This window comes from Mercenaria mercenaria, chromosome 6 (genome assembly GCF_021730395.1).
Source record: "Mercenaria mercenaria strain notata chromosome 6, MADL_Memer_1, whole genome shotgun sequence".
NCBI lineage: Eukaryota > Metazoa > Mollusca > Bivalvia > Venerida > Veneridae > Mercenaria > Mercenaria mercenaria.
In genome coordinates, this window is record NC_069366.1 from 23202502 (window position 1) to 23224054 (window position 21553).

At 36.4% G+C, this 21553-nt stretch overlaps 2 protein-coding genes across 6 annotated transcripts in view; both read right to left on the reverse strand.

Annotated features, from left to right (window-relative positions):
• The window catches only part of LOC123549411 (importin-4-like), a 61657-nt gene extending 57696 nt beyond the window's left edge, over positions 1–3961 (reverse strand). Inside the window, exon 1 of the mRNA XM_045337485.2 lies at positions 3861–3961. Within this exon, the coding sequence (XP_045193420.2) occupies positions 3861–3926 (66 nt within the window). The 5' untranslated portion in view covers positions 3927–3961. The remainder of the gene's footprint in view (positions 1–3860) is intronic.
• A 13572-nt stretch (positions 3962–17533) lies between these two features.
• The window catches only part of LOC123549404 (uncharacterized), a 212635-nt gene continuing 208615 nt past the window's right edge, over positions 17534–21553 (reverse strand). For all 5 annotated transcript variants that reach the window (XM_053545411.1, XM_053545410.1, XM_053545408.1 and 2 more), the window contains 2 exons: positions 20427–20540; positions 17534–19514 (listed from right to left, as the gene is read on the reverse strand). In XM_053545411.1, the coding sequence (XP_053401386.1) occupies positions 19462–19514; positions 20427–20540 (167 nt within the window). In that variant the 3' untranslated portion in view covers positions 17534–19461. The remainder of the gene's footprint in view (positions 19515–20426; positions 20541–21553) is intronic.

Here is a 21553-nt window from a genome sequence, read left to right on the forward strand (position 1 = left end):
GGTCACAAGGTTTTTCTATTTTTCGACCTACTGACCTAGTTTTTGACCGCACATGACCCAGTTATGAACCTGACCTAGATATCATCAAGCTGAACATTCTCACCAATTTTCATGAAGATCCATTGAGAAATATGGCCTCTAGAGAGGTCATAAGGTTTTTTCTATTTTTAGACCTACTGACCTAGTTTTTGACCCCACGTGACCAAGTTTCGAATCTGATTTAGATATCATCAAGATGAACATTCTGACCAATATTCATGAAGATCTCATGAAAAATATGGCCTCTAGAGAGGTCACAAGGTTTTTCTATTTTTAGATCTACTGACCTAGTTTTTTAACCCCACGTGACCCAGTTTCGAACTTGACCTAGATATCTTCAAGGTAAATATTCTGACCAATTTTCATGAAGATCCATTGAAAATATATCGCCTCTAGAGAGGTCACAAGGTTTTTTCTATTTTTAGACCTAATGACCTAGTTTTGTGACCCTACGTGACCCAGTTTCGAACTTGACCTAGATATCATCAAGATAAACATTCTGACCAATATTCATGAAGATCTCATGAAAAATATGGCCTCTAGAGAGGACACAAGGTTTTTCTATTTTTAGACCTACTGACCTAGTTTTTGACCCCACGTGACCCAGTTTCGAACTTGACCTAGATATCATCAAGGTGAACATTCTGACCAATTTTCATGAAGATCTTGTGAAATATATGGCCTCTAGAGAGGTCACAAGGTTTTTCTATTTTTAGACCTACTGACCTAGTTTTTGATGGCACGTGACCCAGTTTCGAACTTGACCTAGATATCATCAAGATGAACATTCTGACCAACTTTCATAAAGATCCCATGAAAAATGTGACCTCTAGAGTGGTCACAAGCAAAAGTTTACGGACGCACGGACGGACGACGGACACCGCGCGATCACAAAAGCTCACCTTGTCACTTTGTGACAGGTGAGCTAATAAAAACAAATCGGGGGTGAAAAGTCTTCATATGCTATAAAACATTAGTCTAATAGACTTTTCTCTCCCAATCTGGGGCAGAAAAGTCTTGGGAGGAACAGTTTTGGGGGTGAAACGTCTGACACTCAGTTCCATGTATGCATAATTTTCATGTTTTATATTGCTTTGTGTTTTAAGCTATTTATATCTTTGAAGGAATGCCCAAAATATGCTTTGACCTAATTTTGACTCTCGCACATTAATGCTAGTTCTGGCTACCGTAACTTAACTGACACTATCAGGGTTTTCCTGGACGCAGGTTTTCTGCGTCCCTGACGCGCTTTTACTGCTTTGAACTCGCGTTTTTTAGTGCCTCTGCGTCCCACTGGACCTGCAAAATCGGTCACGAAACTCCTTTGCACTGAAGCCTCCTTTGCGCAGATACCCATGTAAAATGCGCAGTTTTTTACCACCTGGACCATCACTGAATCGTGGGTGCTCATTATACACAGGTATAGACGATTTTCCAACTTCTAACAAGTTTTGTTATCGATGTTCACCATTTTGGTAAAGGGAAACTACTCTCCGCGCTAACTGTCACCGCTAAAATCTAAGATTGCCGTTACGTTCCGTAAAAGATCGAATGGTTTATTTTTTTATTTCAACATTACAACATTAATTTCATATAAATTAAAAATATTTTGATGAAAAAATATTAATAAATCACAGAAATTATGATACTAATTAAGGATCGAGTATTATCTTTAACCGAGATAAAACTGTGAACAACATAATTGACACGAGGTGACACGTTAATTGCCGGCAATTACTGGCTATTTGATCATAACAAAAAGACTATCACACCTTTTGTAATCAGTCTGAATTGAGAAGCTCATGCCATTTTGAAAGATACCATTCTGAAATATTGAATCAACTGCTATCTAAATAAAAAAGATACAATTAAGTTCATTCGGTTTTAGGGTAAATTTTTATAGTAATAATGTCCATTTTCAAGATCAATAATTTGTGGACCCCCAAAAATTATTAGGGACCCTTAAATTAGCAGCCATGAGAGTCCATGGACTCCCAAATAAAAAACCCGAGGGAAAACCCTGCACTATTTTTATTTTCTAATGGTCGCGTCCATTAAGTTATGGTGAAACCCCATTTGGTTACCCAACCAGTATCAAACCACAACACTTCGCACAGTCACTCATGAGAAACTGATGATGTCATGCAACAGTTAAAGAGCACGTGGTTATTTCTGAAAATCAAGATCAAAATCTTACCTATTTATGAATTTAATTTAATCATAAACATAACCATTTTGGACAAAATTCATAAAATCCTACCTTAGAAGGTTTATGTTCCCAGAAAAGGTCAATAAATAATGATTCTATGTCGCCTATTGGTTTTCAAAATGAAGAGTATCCTGATCAGGTGACAGCTGCAATGGCGGACAAAATATTGCAGACAGGGCTACCAATTAGAAACTTGTGCAGAGTTCCGCTGAGGCTGCGTTTTTGGGCCATTGGCGCGAAAGGCGCGGAAAAATATGAATGGCGCACCAAAAATCACGTTGGTGGGCCTCTGACGCGCCAGAAAATCTAACAATCAAACCCAAAAACGATCGCTAGTGTGCCGGTCTTGCAGGGTAGACATACCTTCAGGGGAGATCAATGCGACGGATTTGAAAAAATAACGTGTCATGATAATTGCACCATCACTGTATCAAAATGGCGACCACACCGAATGGAAATACGATTTTGCATGAATTTTTCAGTCCTCCTGCCCCTAAGAAAATTAACCAGTCCTAGTTACACTGGGGAAAGATACAAATAACAACGATAAATTGAACAAAAGCGATAATTCAACTATAGATAGCGCTGAACATTTAAGAACAACCTCAGAATCACAGAGTGATCCGACCCCACCCAGTCCAGTGATTTGAGTAAACTGAAAACAATGGTAAAAAAAGTAGAGTAAAACTTCTGACAAACAGAGCATCTTAAGAACTTGTTGGTTAATAGTAATACCTTGATCTTCGGGCCGTAATATTAGCTGTGCTATCCTGGCCCCTCTTGTGAAGAATCTTCTGAGTATATCTCAAACTAATTGTTACTTAAGTAAGTTAAGCATGCATAACGGTTAAGTTATAAGGAAATAGAGTATTAATGACATGATCTTTGTGTATAAAGAATAAGAAAAGTAAAGTTTTTTTAAATGTAAAATTTGAATGGCCCCATGTTTTCAGGGCAGATGGGCCATAGGCCCATTATGCTGAAAACCTCAGCAGGACTCTGCTTGTGTGTATTACTTGTGTTCAAATTATGTTGCATGGATTATTTTATGCCAGATCAAAAGAAAAATGGATTAGAAATATTTTAATGTAAAAGGTTAGTCTATTGGGTTTCATTTGTTGAAATTCTAGCGCTACAGACTTCTGGCACGATTCCTGGTTAAGTTTCAGAAAATCGTTTCAGCGCTAAGATCCGTAACAGCATATAAATATCTCTGAGCTGAATATTTTTAGCTATGTTAATGTGCATGCATGGAAGGATGTGTTAAGGGGATCGAAACTACTGCGTAACAGGCTACAAGTGCGTAGTTGGGCTGGAGGGGGTGGGTGTTCCAGACCCCAGGAGTCTGTGGATGTGTGCTGTAGCCATTGGAAATATGTCACTTTTATATCGAATAAAAAAACCAGTTGTTTAGTGTTTTGTAAACTGTAACATCAGCAAAAAAGTCAGATTCTTATTTCCCGCGTTTTCTACATGTTCTATGAATCATCCTTCACGTGTCTCCGAAGAAAGTAGAAATTCTAGATTACCTCGAGTTTAAAACACAACAGACTCCTCATCTTAAAAATAATTATACCCCTCTTTGAAATGACTGTAACTTTATTTTCGTTACCTGCTGGATTACAGCATTATCTGCAACTAGAAGTCCTGACAAAATTTCCTCCAATGTGCCGGCCATTTTGAGGCTGAATTTTCCTCCTTAGTGAAGAGTCGTATTTCCCGAAATGAAACGAAACGGATTTTTGATTGGGTGCCGAAATAGTAACATGCTTCTTTAAAATATTTGTAGAACACAAAACTTCTTTATTAAAATTTTGCTAAATTTATTTAAAATTATGTATTTTTTACATTGTATTTACGAAGTTGGCAGAGGCTAGGATTACGGTACCGTGTTCTTAAGGAACGTCACCAGGGAATCGCTCCAATCCTTTGTCACATCTTTAATTTATCCCTAAATACAGGCATTGTCCCTAAAGACTGGAAAAAGACAACAGTTGCACCAGTTTTTAAAAAGGCCTCAAATCAAAACCTAGCAAATATCGGCCAATTTCTCTGACCTGTATTGTGTCTAAACTCCTTGAGCACATCGTGGTCTCAAAACTCATGTCCTTCTTTGATAAATACAAACATTATCAGCCAGTTCTAACATGGTTTTAGTACTTTACAGAGAGGCTGGTGGTGTTCACAAAGTAATCCTTCTATTCTGTCCTGTTTTAAAAGTTGATGGATTTAGCTAACTGAAGGCAAAGTTTGAATGGGAAAATAGATGATTGTATTTTTTCTAGGTCATATAAAGTAAATAATTGTAAACTTTGCCCCTGAGGGACTATGTTTACAACTCATTGTCTAGGGAGCAGTCATATTAGTATGGTGTTTGATAATTATGGCTCTAGAACACAAAAATATAAGTCTTTAAACTCGATCCACTCATGTGTTGGTGTAACATTAAATATTGACCCCGTTGAAAATTGACCCACTGGCTCCCTTTTCAACGGATGACTGATCAAATTTCAACGTTGAAAATTGACCCGCACGTTATTTAATGACCCATCCACGCGTGAATATTTGACTCTAGTTGAAAACTGATCATCTATAGTCAGGTCATATTTCAACGTTGAAAACTGATTTCCAATAATCGTACGCAATATGCCTATTACCATACAGACCAAAGATTAATATTTCTGTATTTGTTCAGGACGTTTATTTCTACATTCGAGCGCACCACAAGCTAGTAATACTTCTAATTATTTGCCAATTCATCGGCCATAACTCTGCAGATACTGGTCAGATATAAAATTAAAACCCAACTACACATCTTTAGGTGCTTATTAACGACTATATGTAAAATGGTGACTATATATGTGTAATGCATGGACGGAATGTCTGAAAACTGATAAACTTCAGTCGGGTCATATTTCAACGTTAAATTCAAAAGCCCTCTTCGAGTTAGGGCCGTTGGTTCGAGTCGCAGTCCTGACCTGGTTGTTTATGTTTTATGGATCTGTCATGTAATTGTGGTGTAACATTGTAATGACTCGTGAGGTCAATTTTCAACGTTGTAAAATGAATCCAATGTAAATTACCAAGTGGTTTAAATATAACGTTTACACCACCTTTACATGACCGAAAATAAAACACTAACTAATACGAATGCCTTATATATTATGGGTGGATCAGGTCAAACCATTTACAGTTTAAGACTCGGTGAAGTGAGATAGTATTGCGTACATTCCGAAACTTTCAGAATTTGTACTGTGGAAATCGTACACCGTAACTTCTACATGTTACCGACTTGTAATCACAAAACTTATCACCGCTTAAAGGCATAAAGTGTCCTACTTCCCGCTGAAAGGAATGTATTGTCATAAATGTTTGTTTATTATAGTGTCACCCCTACTGAAAGGGCCAGCCAAGTTGGCTTATGAGACACCTACATACATTGAACAACATTACTTCCCGATTCCTATAACTTAATGCCAGGCACCAGGCAGGTAGGCAATCGGTAACCATAATAAATTTCGTCGTGTCATTATTACGATGCTCTAACTCCATTTTTTATGAAAACTGAGTATGATAAACCGTTAGATTCGGGATTTCATGTCCTATCTCCAGCTCTGTTCCATTCATTGATCTGACAATTCTACTTGACATAATAGCATGGAATTCCTTTTTTGTTTTCTAAAACTGAAGTTGAATTTAGTATTACAATGTCATATGTCCATTATTACATGGACATAGACCAATGTAATTCTAAGAAATGTTAAGTTATAGTGGAGATAGAGCAGTGTTATAATAGGAAATATTGCATTTCAGTGGAGATCACGTGACAATCTTTTGCAATATTCTTGAAAAATACTGTAACATTATCCACTTAGTTTTCTCTCTTACATAGTGCTAAGTCCTGTTGCATCATAATACTGAACAAACATAGCTATCATTTGTTATCTTAAGATGTCCTATATTCAAAAGCAATGTAATACTGAACGTTTATGCTGGAATTTGGAAAAAGTTCTATCTCCAAATGAAAAGCATTATTTAACTAGCTGGCGGCTCACCAACCGGTCATTCTTCAGTAAAAAGTCCCGCCTCTGACAGGACTCGAACCTTCGACCTCCCAATTGCGGGGCAGGTGCCTTATCCTTTAGGCCATCGCAGCTCGGTATATTGATACGGTCGGATATCTGGGCATTTCAGCGCATCGGGTTGCAAAGTAAACGCCACTTTGTAATTGTTTGTTTGTTTTGGGTTAAACGCCGTTTTTCAACAGTATTTCAGTCATGTAACGGCGGGCAGTTAACCTTACCACTGTTCCTGGATTCTGTACCAGTACAAACCCGTTCTCCGCAATTATTAAATAACTGCCAACTAATGATTTCAGACACAATGCCGATTATCAAATACTCACGGAGAACATACGCCCATCCCGAGGATCGAACTCACGATTCCGCGATCCGTAGACCAACGCTCTACCTACTGAGCTAAGCGGCCGGGCTTCAATTTGTAATTGGAAAGCGTTATATGTTTCACTGGAGTTCGTCGATCCGTAGACCAACGCTCTACCTACAGAGCTAAGCGGCCGGGCTTCAATTTGTAATTGGAAAGCGTTATATGTTTCACTGGAGTTCGTCGATCCGTAGACCAACGCTCTACCTACTGAGCTAAGCGGGCGGGCTTCAATTTGTAATTGGAAAGCGTTACATGTATCACTGGGGTTCGTCGATCCGTAGACCAACGCTCTGCCTACTGAGCTAAGCGGCCGGGCTTCAATTTGTAATTGGAAAGCGTTACATGTATCATTGGAGTTCGTCGATCCGTAGACCAACGCTCTACCTACTGAGCTAAGCGGCCGGGCTTCAATTTGTAATTGGAAAGCGTTACATGTATCACTGGAGTTCGTCGATCTGTAGACCAACGCTCTACCTACTGAGCTAAGCGGCCGGGCTTCAATTTGTAATTGGAAAGCGTTATATGTTTCACTGGAGTTCGTCGATCCGTAGACCGACGCTCTACCTACTGAGCTAAGCGGGCGGGCTTCAATTTGTAATTGGAAAGCGTTAGATGTTTCAGTGGAGTTCGTTGTATTTCTTTGCCTAAGTAACGATTTGTAACATTGCTGGATGTTATAATAATCATGCACTTCTTAAAGGTTTTGTCAAATTATACCGGGAATTATTGATTTATTATCATGTCAAAACGGTCTGGAAGAAGCGACATGCTGTATATTGTCAATTCTCCGGCGCTTCGGATAATGTTTTACAAGTTTCCATGTTAATTCAACGTTTTCTCACTTAACACTGTACATATAAAAACATACGAAAATTTGTAATAGATTTTAGGGCGAGGGTACCAACGTATCCCGAGGGATTCTGCAGCTGTTATAACACGAAATGAACATGCGCTAACGCTATTCTAGCATAAAACGCGTAAAAACTGATAAATGAATACAATGTCACTCAACGTCATTAAATTTCCACGAAATACGCGAGAATGTCTCAGATGTTGTTTTACGTTGGCGTCATTTCGTTTTGAATTACATGTATCCGTTTTGGAGCCGAATGACGTTTACGCTTTGCCACGGAACGCGCATGTATAAAATGGTGTTACAACAGCACGCGAGCGCGAGAATCTCTCTGGGGAAGTTCACATGGAAGCTCTAGAGAAGGGTAGGCTGTTGTGTAAAATATACCTACTCCCACCAGTAAAGTAACCGACCAAAAGTTGGGCCCTGGAAATATGTAAAACTTTTTTTCCCCTGTACATTGAGCACTGTGATGAAAAGCAAGGAACCAGTAAACCCTACCACGCCGTGGTGTTTGCAGAGTTCAGCTCTTCAACGGGGAAGGTATGATTGGTGTATTCATTTATACCGTTCAAATGGGTTATAGAGTATAGAGTCGGTCTCTACTATACCCTAGAGCTTCCATGTGAACTTACCCATTGTTAACAAACGTTTTCTCTCCTGTTATGACACCCCCGAAAAGTGACAGGAACAGCAGTTTTATGCTAGAATAGATTTTAAAGAAAATATTAGATTTAGTCACGCAAATATGAGCGCAGAACGACGAATACAGACATAGATCTCATCACATACCTGATAACATGTCGTTTTGGCGCATTATAAGAGAACACGTTAGAGCGAAAAATAAGGGCGTCGATACGACAAAATTTATAAGGCAGAGCATAAGAGCGCAATTAAAAGACCTTTATATGAAATTCATTATATTCGCACGTTTTGTTTGTGCATAAGTGACCGCCATGCGGCTGGTTGTGTATGCTTCATTTCATCCAGACCCTCAATCGTGCTTGTAGACCAAAGTTTTAATGTAAACTTGAAACGGTTTCACATTGGCGCTCGTTTTGGTTAAAAGAACGCCGTTTCATACACAGCATTAAAGTCGCCGATTTCACTTTTAAAGGCGTTAAATGTTGGTTTGATTTTTGTCAAGTCATGGATCTGTTTGTAACTTCAACGTCTGATCGTTTACACTTACGTATACTCACAGAGCATTTAACTGTTTCTTTTAAACTGATTACCCAAACTTCTTCTTCAATTAATGGAAAGTTACTCAGTAGTGTTATAAGAAGTACAACCATAAAAGTTTAGTATACCAAAGCAATACATATGATATATATGTTTGCACAGTAGAGGACTGACTAAAGCAGGCAATCGGCAGCGAACAGGCGGACTGTAGAAGTGACATATTAGGTCATGTTGTCGATATAGACCCGGTATAGAAGAGGCCGAAGGGTTGTACCCTGGAGGACTCCAGCCTGGGAATGCTGATTCATGTCAAGATCGACTTTCTGGCTTCAGTCGACGAAGTATACTTGTGAATTAGTAGATGTAGATAATAAAACTGTAAAATTATTCTTATCTTCCTTTTACGTACATGGGTAACAAATGAATTATGAAGCTATGCAAAGCCTTTAAACTTGCGTTTTGGTTTAGATTGATGAAATACTCCAATATCTATCAAATGAACAAAATCTGTAAGAGGATCCTCTAGAAGCATGGAACACAATCAAGCGAAATAAGACTCGGTTTGATTCAGCCTGTTATTGGGAGGCAATGAAAATGTGCAACACAGGACTAGCTTAAGCAAAAATCTTTTATCGTAAAACTAAAGTGGCAAACTAGAAATTACATCTAAATAAGCAATGATACTCAGTAGTTGGTACACTTTCAAATTAAAGTAGGTGCAGTGATTATCAAATTAAAAAAACTAAACAAAAATGTATACAAAAAACCCAAAAGAAAAAAAAGAAAAAAAAAAAAGAAAAACAAACGTGCATTTCTGATAGCGTTCTTGTAATATGAAATGGACTTTTTTTACTCTTAAAGACACTGATTCTGGTATGTCAGGTATGTGGCCTATGGGGATGATAAGGTTTGCGTATTGGCGGTAAGGGCCAATACACAAGTCTGGACTACTGATAGACTTGCTTCTGTTTATCATAATAAGCTACTGTAGGCTGATCACTACCAAATAGAATGTAAGCCTCCGCAGGTCTAGTCACAAGTAGTCCAAATATAAATAGTACTAATCTTTTTTCCTTTCCTAGTGCATTTTCTCGGCAGCAACGTGCTTACTTTTACCCTACCGCGTTTCAGTATGTATCACTTTGCATTCTAATGAAATCGGCATGTTCCTATTGGCTGCTAGATAAAAATGGCGGCGTAAGAATTTAATGTCACGAAAAGAGAAATTGAAAGAAGCGAAAAGTAGTAAAATCAGCGGGTTGTATTTAACGAACTGTAGTTTTCTTATATAAAAGTTAACACCCCCTTTTCTTTTTGTTTTTCTAAAGGAGCGATCTAGTTCTTTATGGGAATATAAGTCTCTGAAAATCTGATATGCTAGAAAATGTCGAAACACCGTTATGAAGTGAGTGGATTTTATATGAAAAAAGAACAGCCGGATTTAGTGGTGTTCAGCCTATAAGGGGCAATACATGTTATTTTCTGAAACCCCTCGAAAATGAATGGAAATGCCATTAATCTATTCTTTATGATGTTAAAACGGTAACAAATGGCTGAAAAACGCTTAAATTTCTTGTGTTTTGGAATTTAGATCGATTTTCGACCAGTGGCACTATTTTGGTTCGTTTTATAGGACCTAGTAAATGTCTTTTCTCGCATTTAGCCACTTCAGTTGTCTAATATATTGAAATTAGATGTTTCTGAATGAAAATGACCAAAACATCGTAACGTTAATGGGTGTTCAAGTAAATCCACGAAAGGTAAATTAATTGAAATATTGCTTGCATCAGGGCTAAAATTTTGCTAAGTTTTGGGGATGGGGGTGATCTGTAAATGAATTGTCTCTTCTCACATTTTTCATAGATTTGACACCAAAACAACTGAAATCATTGTGAAATAGGTGTACCTAGAAATGAACTGCAAAGTCCTTGGAAACTCAACAAAAGTTTCTTATAGGCTGATCCATACCAAATAAAATTGTAAGCCTCCGCAGGTAAGTCACAAGAGTCCAAATATAAATAGTACTAATCTTTTTTCCTTTCCTAGTGCATATTCTCGCAGACAACTGCTTACTTTTACCTACGCGTTCAGTATGTAACTGACTTTGCATCTAATGAAATCGGCATGGTTCTATTGGTGCTAGATACAAATGCGGCGTAAAAATTAATGTCACGAAAAGAGAAATTAAAAGAAAGCGAAAAGTAGTAAAATCAGCGGTTGTCATTTAACGATTGTAGTTTTTTATATAAAGTTAACACCCTTTTCTTTTGTTTTTCTAAAGTACGATCTAGTTCTTTATGGGAATATAGGTCTCTGAAAATCTGATATGCTAGAAAATGTCGAAACACCGTTATGAAGTGAGTGGATTTTATATGAAATAAAGAACAGCCGGATTTAGTGGTGTTCAGCCTGTATAGCTACTGTGCAGTAAATAAATTGCAGGTGATATTTCTCACCTTTATAGTAAATCAGTTCTCACCTTTATAATCGAGTTTAGAAAGCTTGATTGAATTAGGGCTAAATAATCAAAGTGATAAGATATAACAGTGTTTTTATCATATTTTTAATAAATCAAGTTTTTTAACAATAACATCTCATCATTGCTGATTTTTTTAATCAAAGTTTTTTAACAATAACATCTCATCATTGCTGATTTTTTTAATCCAAAAAAAAAATTATATATATATATAAAATGCATTTAGGCACATAGCTTTTATAAATAATAAATAATGTGTATTATGAAAAATGATATCTTTTTATTTGCTGGATTTTATTATATATTAAAGAAACGTTAGATCACACAAGCGGAATTATATATTCCCAAATCACAGTTCTTATCCTATAATCAGAGTTTCACAGTGTGTCATTAAAAAGGTCTCCAGCCAAACATTCTGTTCATCCACCGTGCCCATATATTATTCCTGTAATTATGTGTAAGTCTGTTAGATCCAACATTTTCATTCCAATGGAGAATTGCCATATTACTTCTCAGCATATAATTTGTATCTCCGAATGCACCGATTCTTTTATCTTGGAAAATATTCAAAGTGTTATTAAAAGATTCAACAAAAAATGTGTCCATGGCATAAATGTAATTTTCTGGATGTTTATACACATCTGTTGCTTTCAATGACTTTTCTAACAGAGAAACTGCGAATGGGTCTGTTAGTATTTGGCGGCTTGGAATATAATTTGGGTCCTTTTTACACCGTGACGTGGGTGGGCACTGTTCATGGTTGTTCTGGTAGTGAGACACGATATTTAGAACGGAAGGTAGTGTTAGAGAAGAATTCCAACGCTGGTAAAAATGGCACAAGTCACATGATACTGTCAGAATCTTGGTACAGTCCTCAGAATTTACACACTCAGTTGCTGGTCTTTTTGTACATTTCACATTGTGGTTATTTATCATTGTAACCAGATTGTTAATAGAAGTTTGTGAGGTAAGGATTAACGGTTCAAATGCATTTTCCCGTTCACATGTCTGCTGTACAGGTACACTACAAACACTAGCCTCACGAGAGTCAATGTATTGTGAAAGAGCAGTATTCAAAATGTCCATTGAGCTCAGTTTCTCGTAAGCAGACTGCCGTTTGATGTGTTCAAGTTTCTTCTGGAGAGTAGAGTAATTTTCATCGGTACCATACAGACTAAGTTTTTGTTTCTTCTTTAGATTATTTGCTGATCTGTTCATGATTTGTTTGTTTCAAAATCAATACAATAGACATAAGTTGTTCAAAGAAGCTTGAGACTGAATGATAAATAAAAATGTCATCATCACATTTTATGCACAGACGTAGTATTACAATACTGACACTTTGCAATGACCAGTTTCAAATATACAAGAAACATGTCATTTTGCTCTCAAAATTCACATCTGAAACTGACATTTATTAATATTGACAGGTGTAAAACAAACACTGTCCCCTCCTGTCATAATGATGCAAATTGCACAGAACTTAGCACCTGAAGTAGCTGTCTAATTATCATTGTTACAATGGCAACTCAAAAGCTAACACTTGAAGTAAGCGAAGAGCAAAAACTTGCAATCCTAAGTTTTATCAACTTTCACAATTGGAGCATTAATGTTGATGGTGAAAGCGACGAATATGAAACTCGAACTGATCATACATTTCCTATTGAGCGTCACGAGGATGGTGCAGAAGAATGTATTCATTGCTACTGTTCGCCATGCGTTACAGCGGAAGAACATCGCCAGTTCTGGTGGCCAGACGATAACTCTCCTCCACAGCAATCTAATGCTACAGAAAGAAAAAGACTCTACCAACGTTTCTGGGCCATGCTTAGCAACTGTGGGGCTTGGCTGGACCCAAGGTATCTTCAAAAAAAGGCCCTTGCCAGAAAGTCTACTACAACATGGCACAAACGAGAACTTATGCCTAAGTGTGTTTTAGAAAAGTGTAGGGCGTGGCTACCCAACCCAAGAAACATTCCATACATGGGCCATAAATGGAAATAAACGGATATATGGACTTTGATTTCAACACACACACACAATAATAATAATAATAAAAAACAAAAAAAAAAACACAAAATAAAACACAAAAGAAAAAAAAAAATAAAAAAAAAATAAAAAAAGTGTGGGCCATGATAAGAAGCGCCTTCCCGTGGTGTGGCCTGAATGCATTTTTAATAAATAAAATCCTTCTGTCCATATTCATTTTTTATCTATTAAAAATGCAACTGAACGCTTCTTTAATTTGTAATTAAATCCAGCAATTATCACATTTTTCTGGTTTTATTTTGTTACTTTTGATAAAGATCATAATCATTGAATAAACAAACTTGTATTTTCTCTTATTAAGTTTTAAATGATTATTTTATTGTTTATGAAAAAGGTGAGAGTTTTCTAAAAGGATTGAGAACTGCTTTTCTGTAAGAGTTATGACATTAATCAACATGATTGAGCATTCAAAATTAATTTATTAAAAAAAGAAAAAAATGAAACCATCAAAAATTAGTTTATTTAAAAAAAATATGAAAAAAAAAATGAAAAAAAACCTCAATCATTTCAATCAGTAAAATGCAAAACACAGGAAATAACCAATTTATCTGTACGCAATAAAATTTATGACTCTCTGGACAATAATTAGTCTACATGTCAAGTCTACAGGGGTTTTATGGACTCTTATCAGACTGGACCAGACAGGATCTTGTTTATTGGGGATTAAAAAGTCTGGTATTTGGGGGGGGGGGGGGGGGGGTTACTTATATAGGAGATTTTCTTTGTCTTTAAATAGATCTCTAACAGAATACATGTATATGAAAAATGTAAAATGTAAAAAAAAGTTGCTAAAATGAGATTGGCAACTTAACAGGGAGTTGTATACACAAAGATAAGGCAGGGTTTGTGATTTTATTACTGATTTTAGTAGAGAAAACTATTTGTGCTTCAAGTGAACAGAAATTGATTGCAATTTAGTGTAGCTGTTGTCAACAGAGAAGTCACGTACAGTTCCTTTGGCATCTTTAATACCTTCGGGTTTGGAAGTCAGACAGGAAAACAGTAAACAGTACGTTTTGTATTTTTGACCTTTATGCTTCACAATGTCACAGTGATTGTTCAGTGCTGTGTGTCAATAACTTTGGATAAAGAAAGGCTCGTTGATCTTTGTAAATTTATTGATATGGCCTGTGTGACATCATGCCTTATAGGAACTTACACGTGTTTTCAAGTTTATGAGTTGGTATCAGGTGAAGATGTTTCGAACTATTGTCTTTCGAATAATTATTCTAGTAAAAGGAGAGTTGTTATTTACACGATTATCTATGGGTAAGTTCACATCGAAGCTCTAGGGTAGAGTAGAGACCGGCTTGATAATCAGTAACCCCACTTGAACGGTATACATTAGTACACCAATCGTACCTTCCATTTCGAAGAGCTGACACTGCAAACACCATGGCGAGGTAGGGTTTACTGGTTCATTGCTTTTCATCACACCGCTCAATTTTTTTTTGTAGGGAAAAATAAGCTTTACATATTTCCAGGGCCCAATTTTTGATTGGTCGGTTACATTACTGGTGGGAGTATCATTTACGCTACAACATACTCTTCCCTAGAGCTTCGATGGGAACCTACCCATTGAGACCTTTATAATGAACATTTTAGTCAGCTCAAATTTAATTTGAATAACAAAAAGACTCGCTTTAAATTTTTATTCCAATGGATTGTCATACTTAAATTAAGAATTAAACAATTCATTCCCTGAATATGAATAAATTTCCACCCCTTTTTACATTATTGTAACTGCATATTTGAACCATTCTATACCTTATTATCATTTGTAAATTGTTTAATATCAGATTTGACTTTGGCATTTTTTTCAGATGTTTGAAACAACTGTATGAAAGTTAAGGAGTCACATATGAACCGACAATTTAAGGAGCATAACTATGTAAAGTAGTTTTGGCAAGTTCACACTAGTTTAAAGAATACAGTACTCATATATTATTCGTCGTTTATTGCGGGTGTGATTGCATATAGTCATGAAAACTGTCTTAATGAACTTTACATAAACCAATGTGCTTTTTACCAAGGCCCTGTGATAAGGCGAAGTCACATGTTGGTCACCATTAAGGCGATCCAGATGTTGCTCGTCCCTCCGTTTTATTCTCTAAGAAGGAACTTGTCCAAAACTTTAATCACGTTGTCACCTGTAAATCTGAAAACACCGGTATGGCATAAACTCGCATAGTCAGCAGGATTTTGTTCCAATAGAATTTGAGCCGCACCATGAGAAAACCAACATAATGCAATTGCGACCAGCATGGATCCAGACCAGCCTGCGCAGTCTGGCCAGGCTCCATGCTGTTCGCTTTCAAAGCCTATTGCAATTAGAGAAACCGTTAGCGAATAGCATGGATCCCGACCAGATTGCGCGGATGCGCAGGCTGGTCTGGATCCATGCTGATTGCAAATGCACTATGTTGGTTTTCTCATGGTGCGGCTCATTTATTTGTACAGGACATCAGAAAATGATGATCGGTCTTCCTGATTTAGCTTCTGCAACAAAAGAAAAGGCAAAGAAATCATAAAAAAATCTAGTAGTATATTTTGTAAACTTGATCCGATGTCCAGCCATCCATCTGTTAAAAAACATTGAAGACTGCAGTATATGCCCGACATAATGAAAAAAGCCTTCATGAAGGACTGCAGTTTGAATACGAAAAATTTAGTCTTCGGAGTGGCTCTACAACTTGATAGACCAATAATAAGAACTTTGGATTAAATACGTTCGTGTCAATGGTAAGGGATCGTTCTCCGCTTGAACCGTTTGCTGGTTTAAAAGAAAAAGCTCCTCGAGAATAATATACTTACCTGAACTTAACCGGTCAATATGAAAGGATTTACACCGCATAGAAGACGCATGTTAATGTTCATCGCCACTTCGTCGACGATCACAATGAAGAACAGTTTCAATAATTTTAGGACAAAATTTTCTGTTCTATAGCGGCTTATTTCTTTAGACAAATATTAAGACAATGAGCATAAAATTTCTGACTCTAAACAGATTCTGGCACTGTTATTTTCAGTCAAAGTGCTGGCAACGAAGACGTACTCAGTTTTGCAGATTACTAAAACGGAAGCACAAAATAATCCCTCTGTATGTGTATTATACTTAAGCACTCACACTTATTATAAATTTACGAAAGTTCTCCAGCTCAGGACCTAACTTTCTTACTGGAAAACTTTAATACGTACTATAGAAAATTATGGAAAGTCAGTCAGCTGAAATACCCTCACGTAAACAATTCTGATCAAGCAGTTTAAAACAAGTTTGGTCATCTCATGGAAAATGTTAAACTTGCATCCGTCGTTTGAGTCATTCAAAACAAAAGAAAAACAAATATCTATTCCATAAAATCTTCTTGAATAGCACATTCTGGAAAAAAAAATACAAACTCTCTTATCTCTGAATGTGGCTGAATTCTGCCAAGCTAATAATCACCATTAAGACGGAAATCATTGCAAATTTATTTATAATGTAACATAACCCTTGACTGATTTCAGTGCCATTAATCAGAGAATCATTATTGACCTTCACAGTCTGTATAACATAATGTTTATCAATGGTACTTTTTATCATCAGATGATTAAGAGAGGTGTTAACTTTACATTTAAACTTTCATAATTGTATGATTTTCAAAATGTAAATTAAACAGATATGAATAACCTCAAGCATGATGAATAATTCTTTAAAACAAGACAATAATAAAAATTTCTTGTTATGTAAAAATCCTATACCATTTTTGTGCTCCTTATAAATTTTGATTATTAAAAAAAAGAAGAAAAAAAGAACAAACACGTTTTTCTTTTCTATTTTAACATGAAGTACATTAATCTATAAATATGTAAAATTAAAGAGAACTTTTTCTGCCAGAAATAACTGTGAAAAAGTTTCCAGGTTAAATTTTGACGGTATAAAATTAGATTCATATTTCAATTTTGATATTTAGTTTTTATTGCATCTATTAACCATCAGCTTGCTGGCAGCAAGAGCTTCTGCCTTTGCGACCAGTGCAGACCAAGATCAGCATGCACATGGTCTGTACTGTTCGCCATTCAGTCAGTATCTTTTTGGTAAGCATCCCTTTTTACAGTTAATGGTACTGTCCAAATTGAAAGATGGACAAGCTCATTATAGAAATTTAGCAGGGTAAGGGTTAATCGGGCAATTTTACCTCCTATATTTAGTAATAATCTTAAAGAAACCCCTGAAGCTGCTTCCATTACAGGAAGATACATTTTCTTATTTCTTGAATCCAAGTACAACAAACAAGAATTACTAAATCTCCTCTGTTTATTGGTTAAATTTAAACTGATTAAAATAAAACAAAGAAAGTTTTCACACGTAACAAGAGAACCTGATGGGTCTGTATCGTTCATCTATATTTCCTTGCATTGCATACATTTGAAATTCTGATTGCCTTAAGATTAATAGTTTTCATTCTCGCTGGACTTCAAAGTTTTCGGGACAAAATACTATATTCCTTTTACCTTTGGTGTCAGTTGTAAAAAACAATAACATTGAATCCCATCCTTATTAGAACTAGGACACGATCAAATTCCAGGAGGTGGTTCAGATTAAGAAGATGTACAAATACAGGAGAAGGCTCAACGCTAAAGTTGAGTAATACCCCGTGATGCCGTTACACGGAAAATAAAATGAATTTTGTCCTTCAAGGGTGGCCTTGACCTTGGACCTAGTGACTTGGGTTTTACACTCAGGAAGTCAGTTTGATAAACTAGTTTTATGAAAGGCCTTTCACTGTTTAAGAAGAAATGAAACAGACACAAATTCAAGCTTTTCGATCTTTGTCCTCTAAATGTGACCTTGACTTTGGACGTTATGGCCTTGGTTCTGTACACTGCATGTCATCTGGATGAGGTTAACACTTAAACACTTAATACTTAGTCTATAAAAATCCTATCAGTGGTTAAGAAGACATAAACTGAACATGACTTTAAGCTATTTATTCTTCGATGTATACGTGTGAACATGACTTAGAACTTAGTGACCTGAACGTCGCCAAGTTTTAAGAAAACCTTTCAAGTAGGTTAAATTGTATGGAGCTGACACAACGTAAAGCTATTTGACATTTGATCTGCATTTGTGACCTTGACTTGGGCCTATTGACCAGGGTTGTGGACTGGTATGTCGTCTTTCTGATGTAAATAACTGGAGCTTGATTTATGAAAACCTTCCAGCGATTTAGAAGATAAGGAGCGGGCCCGAAGCTATTGGATCTGAACTTGACATTGGACCGAGTGAACTGGGTTGTCCGCTGTGCATGTCATCTTGAAGAGATTTAACAACTGACAATATCTGCAGTTGTTAAGAAGATATTGAGAGGACAAGAAGTTAAGCTAGCTGACTTTTGACTTTAAAGTGTGACACTGACTTTTAACCTGGTGACCTGTTTTTGTGAGCTGCACGTTGTTTTGATGAAATTAGCAAGTAATGCAAATACAACGAAAATCTTCCCAGTATTAAGAAAATTTGGGACGGGCACAATGGATGAACGAGCGGAAAAATGGATGGTCATGTCCAATAGATATATTTACATTTTTAAGGAGCCTGGGAAGTCGACGATAATATTTATACTTAGTCCATATAAAACACGGAAATATTAAAACACTCAGTTTCTAACACCATCAATAAAGTCAATTTGCCTTAAGAGGACACAGATGATTTCAAGGTGGCGATATACATTAGTAAATACCGTACAAAGCAACAGTGTTGCTATTTTTTCTATTTGATCTACAACTTGATAGACCTGTCACCGGATGCTTTATATACTACATATGAATATGAATAGACTATACAACGAGCACACATATAAAGCTGCCGAATATTATAGGGTTTTTATAACTAAAACTATTAAGTAGCCGTATACAAAAGATATCTCTAGAGGTATGAAAGAAAAAAAAAACAACATTTGGGATTAATGGGTTTTTCAGTATGTTAGAAACTAGTGATTTTGAATGGCATAAAACAATTAAAATCTCCACTAAATATCTTAAATCATGAAGTAGTGGTAGTCTTTTAATAACGCAATAAACGTGCAAAAATGTCACTCTTTAACAATATACATACCGCCGAACAAAAAATAATGATCGTCATGATTCAATATGATAAAACATAACACAAGTAAAATCAGTTCTATGCACAAAAATAATCGAAACATCTCATGAAGGCTGTTGCATCTCTCACTCTAATGGATCGTCATATATTGGTGGATACATATCTTGAAGTTCAATACCTAAAATAAAAAGAGATCGCAACTAATGTCGGTACAGTGTATATGCAGATAGATTTAGGTAAGTCTGTACATAATTTTTTTCAAAGTCTCTAGTCATTTATACAAAGTTTTAATTACTTTTCTAAAACTAGAATGGCAAATTTGTATATAAATCATGAACTCAGTAACGAGATCATAACTTGGAAACGTTGTGTTACCCTACGGCTGGTGTTACGTGATCGTATAGAATATTGTTCCTTCGCTTTGTGTCTTTGGTGGGTAATCAAGAGCTCATATGTATGTGAAACGAGAAGAGATGGAAAATAAACAAACACACTGTCAGTTTTATATAATGTATTAATTGTTAACTAAAATGTGCAGAAATATTCACACGCGAGCCTCTCTCTGTATTAACGTATATACAAGTCAAAATAGATAAAACAGTTAATAGTAAAATGTCTTTCAATACAGTACACCCTGACGCAGAATTGGTGGCTGGAAAATAATGTGTATACTCTACAAGTATCTACCTAACAGTGCACGCCACAGTACCGTGGTCTATGGGTTTTATAACAACTATGTGACCTTTGACTGTCTAGACATGAGGACATAGTTATTATTAGTCTCTTTCTAAATTTATGTTTGACCAATGCCCATTTGATCGGGTCAACTATATGTCACGCGTATACCTGTGTGACCGGTTAAGGTATTTCATGTATAAACTGAAATATACGAATATACATGAAAGATGGAATGCTAGATATCATAATGACCTGGGTAAACGTTAAAGTATAATAGTTGCATCACAACTCAACGCTTTACTCGAAAACATTACGATCGTGAAGTGACTTCAAAAACGGTCGTAGCAAAAGGAGAGGTGCCATCAGCGTTTGTGATGGGTGTGCTTGAACAGTAAATAGTAGTCGTAGGTACCTGTTTTAGATTCAATCCATTCTCTCTGTGTTGTCACATTGAAGTAAATGATTGGAACAAACTTGTCACAAGCAGTGGCTCCGTAACTCGCAACACCAAACTGTTCCCATCGTCCTGGAATAGACACGACATTTTGTACACATTCTCTGTTGATGTTGGATTAAAAGTATTTATTTCGAAAACTGCACATATAACAATATACATGAAGTTTGTGTGAAAATGGATTAGAAAACTTTTAGGAAATGTTTGCACAAATACAAAGTCGCATAACATATGCAGATAAAGTACGAATGTGGAATCTTATATGATGGTAAGATTGGGAAGAGAAAAATACTATGACAATAAATGTCTATCATTAGATAGCCCGTCCAAAATGTGAATAAATATGGTAAGTAGACAAAATATAACACAAAAATAGAAATGAGTGCACGAGTTAATAAAAATGAAAAACGTAAACACACCAAGTTCAACACAGGGCGATAAACAATAGTCACTGGACAGGTCGATGACATCACAAACTGATTAAAATTACATATCAGATAGCTTTATTGGTAAAATGATTTTTTTGTTCTTTGACAAACAATAGGATGTTTTCCTTCGGTGATTACCTCAGGTGATATGTGCTCGCTACCGAACAAGAGATCATATTTGGAGAGGATCTGCTGGCGTAGATAGTTATTGCAAATTACTATGTAATGGCTAAAAGTTTCGACCGATCCACAAAAGCACAATGGTAACTTTACAATAGACCTTCTATACAAATCACGATGTAAAGAATTGCATCATAGTCTCAGGCGAGCGTGAAGGTTTTGAACAAGACGGGTACCAGAACTGTAGTATTTTGGCGTTCGCCGTTAGGTACGGTTGAGCGAGGCTTTGAATGCATCTATTGTCGTGCATGTACGGACGTCCTCAGAAGGTGAATTCCATCCCTGCATGATTCTTTGAAGAAATGAACTAGAGTATAGAGATGTGCAATGGCGAAAGGTGTTATGTCAAAGGTGGTACCTAGTCCTAATATTCTAATAGGACTGTTGGCTTGGTGGAAGGATGTTACAGAGATAATCAGGACACATGCTGTTTTTCATTTTGAAATGCGCCTATGTTTTTTCCTTCTAGATTCAAGA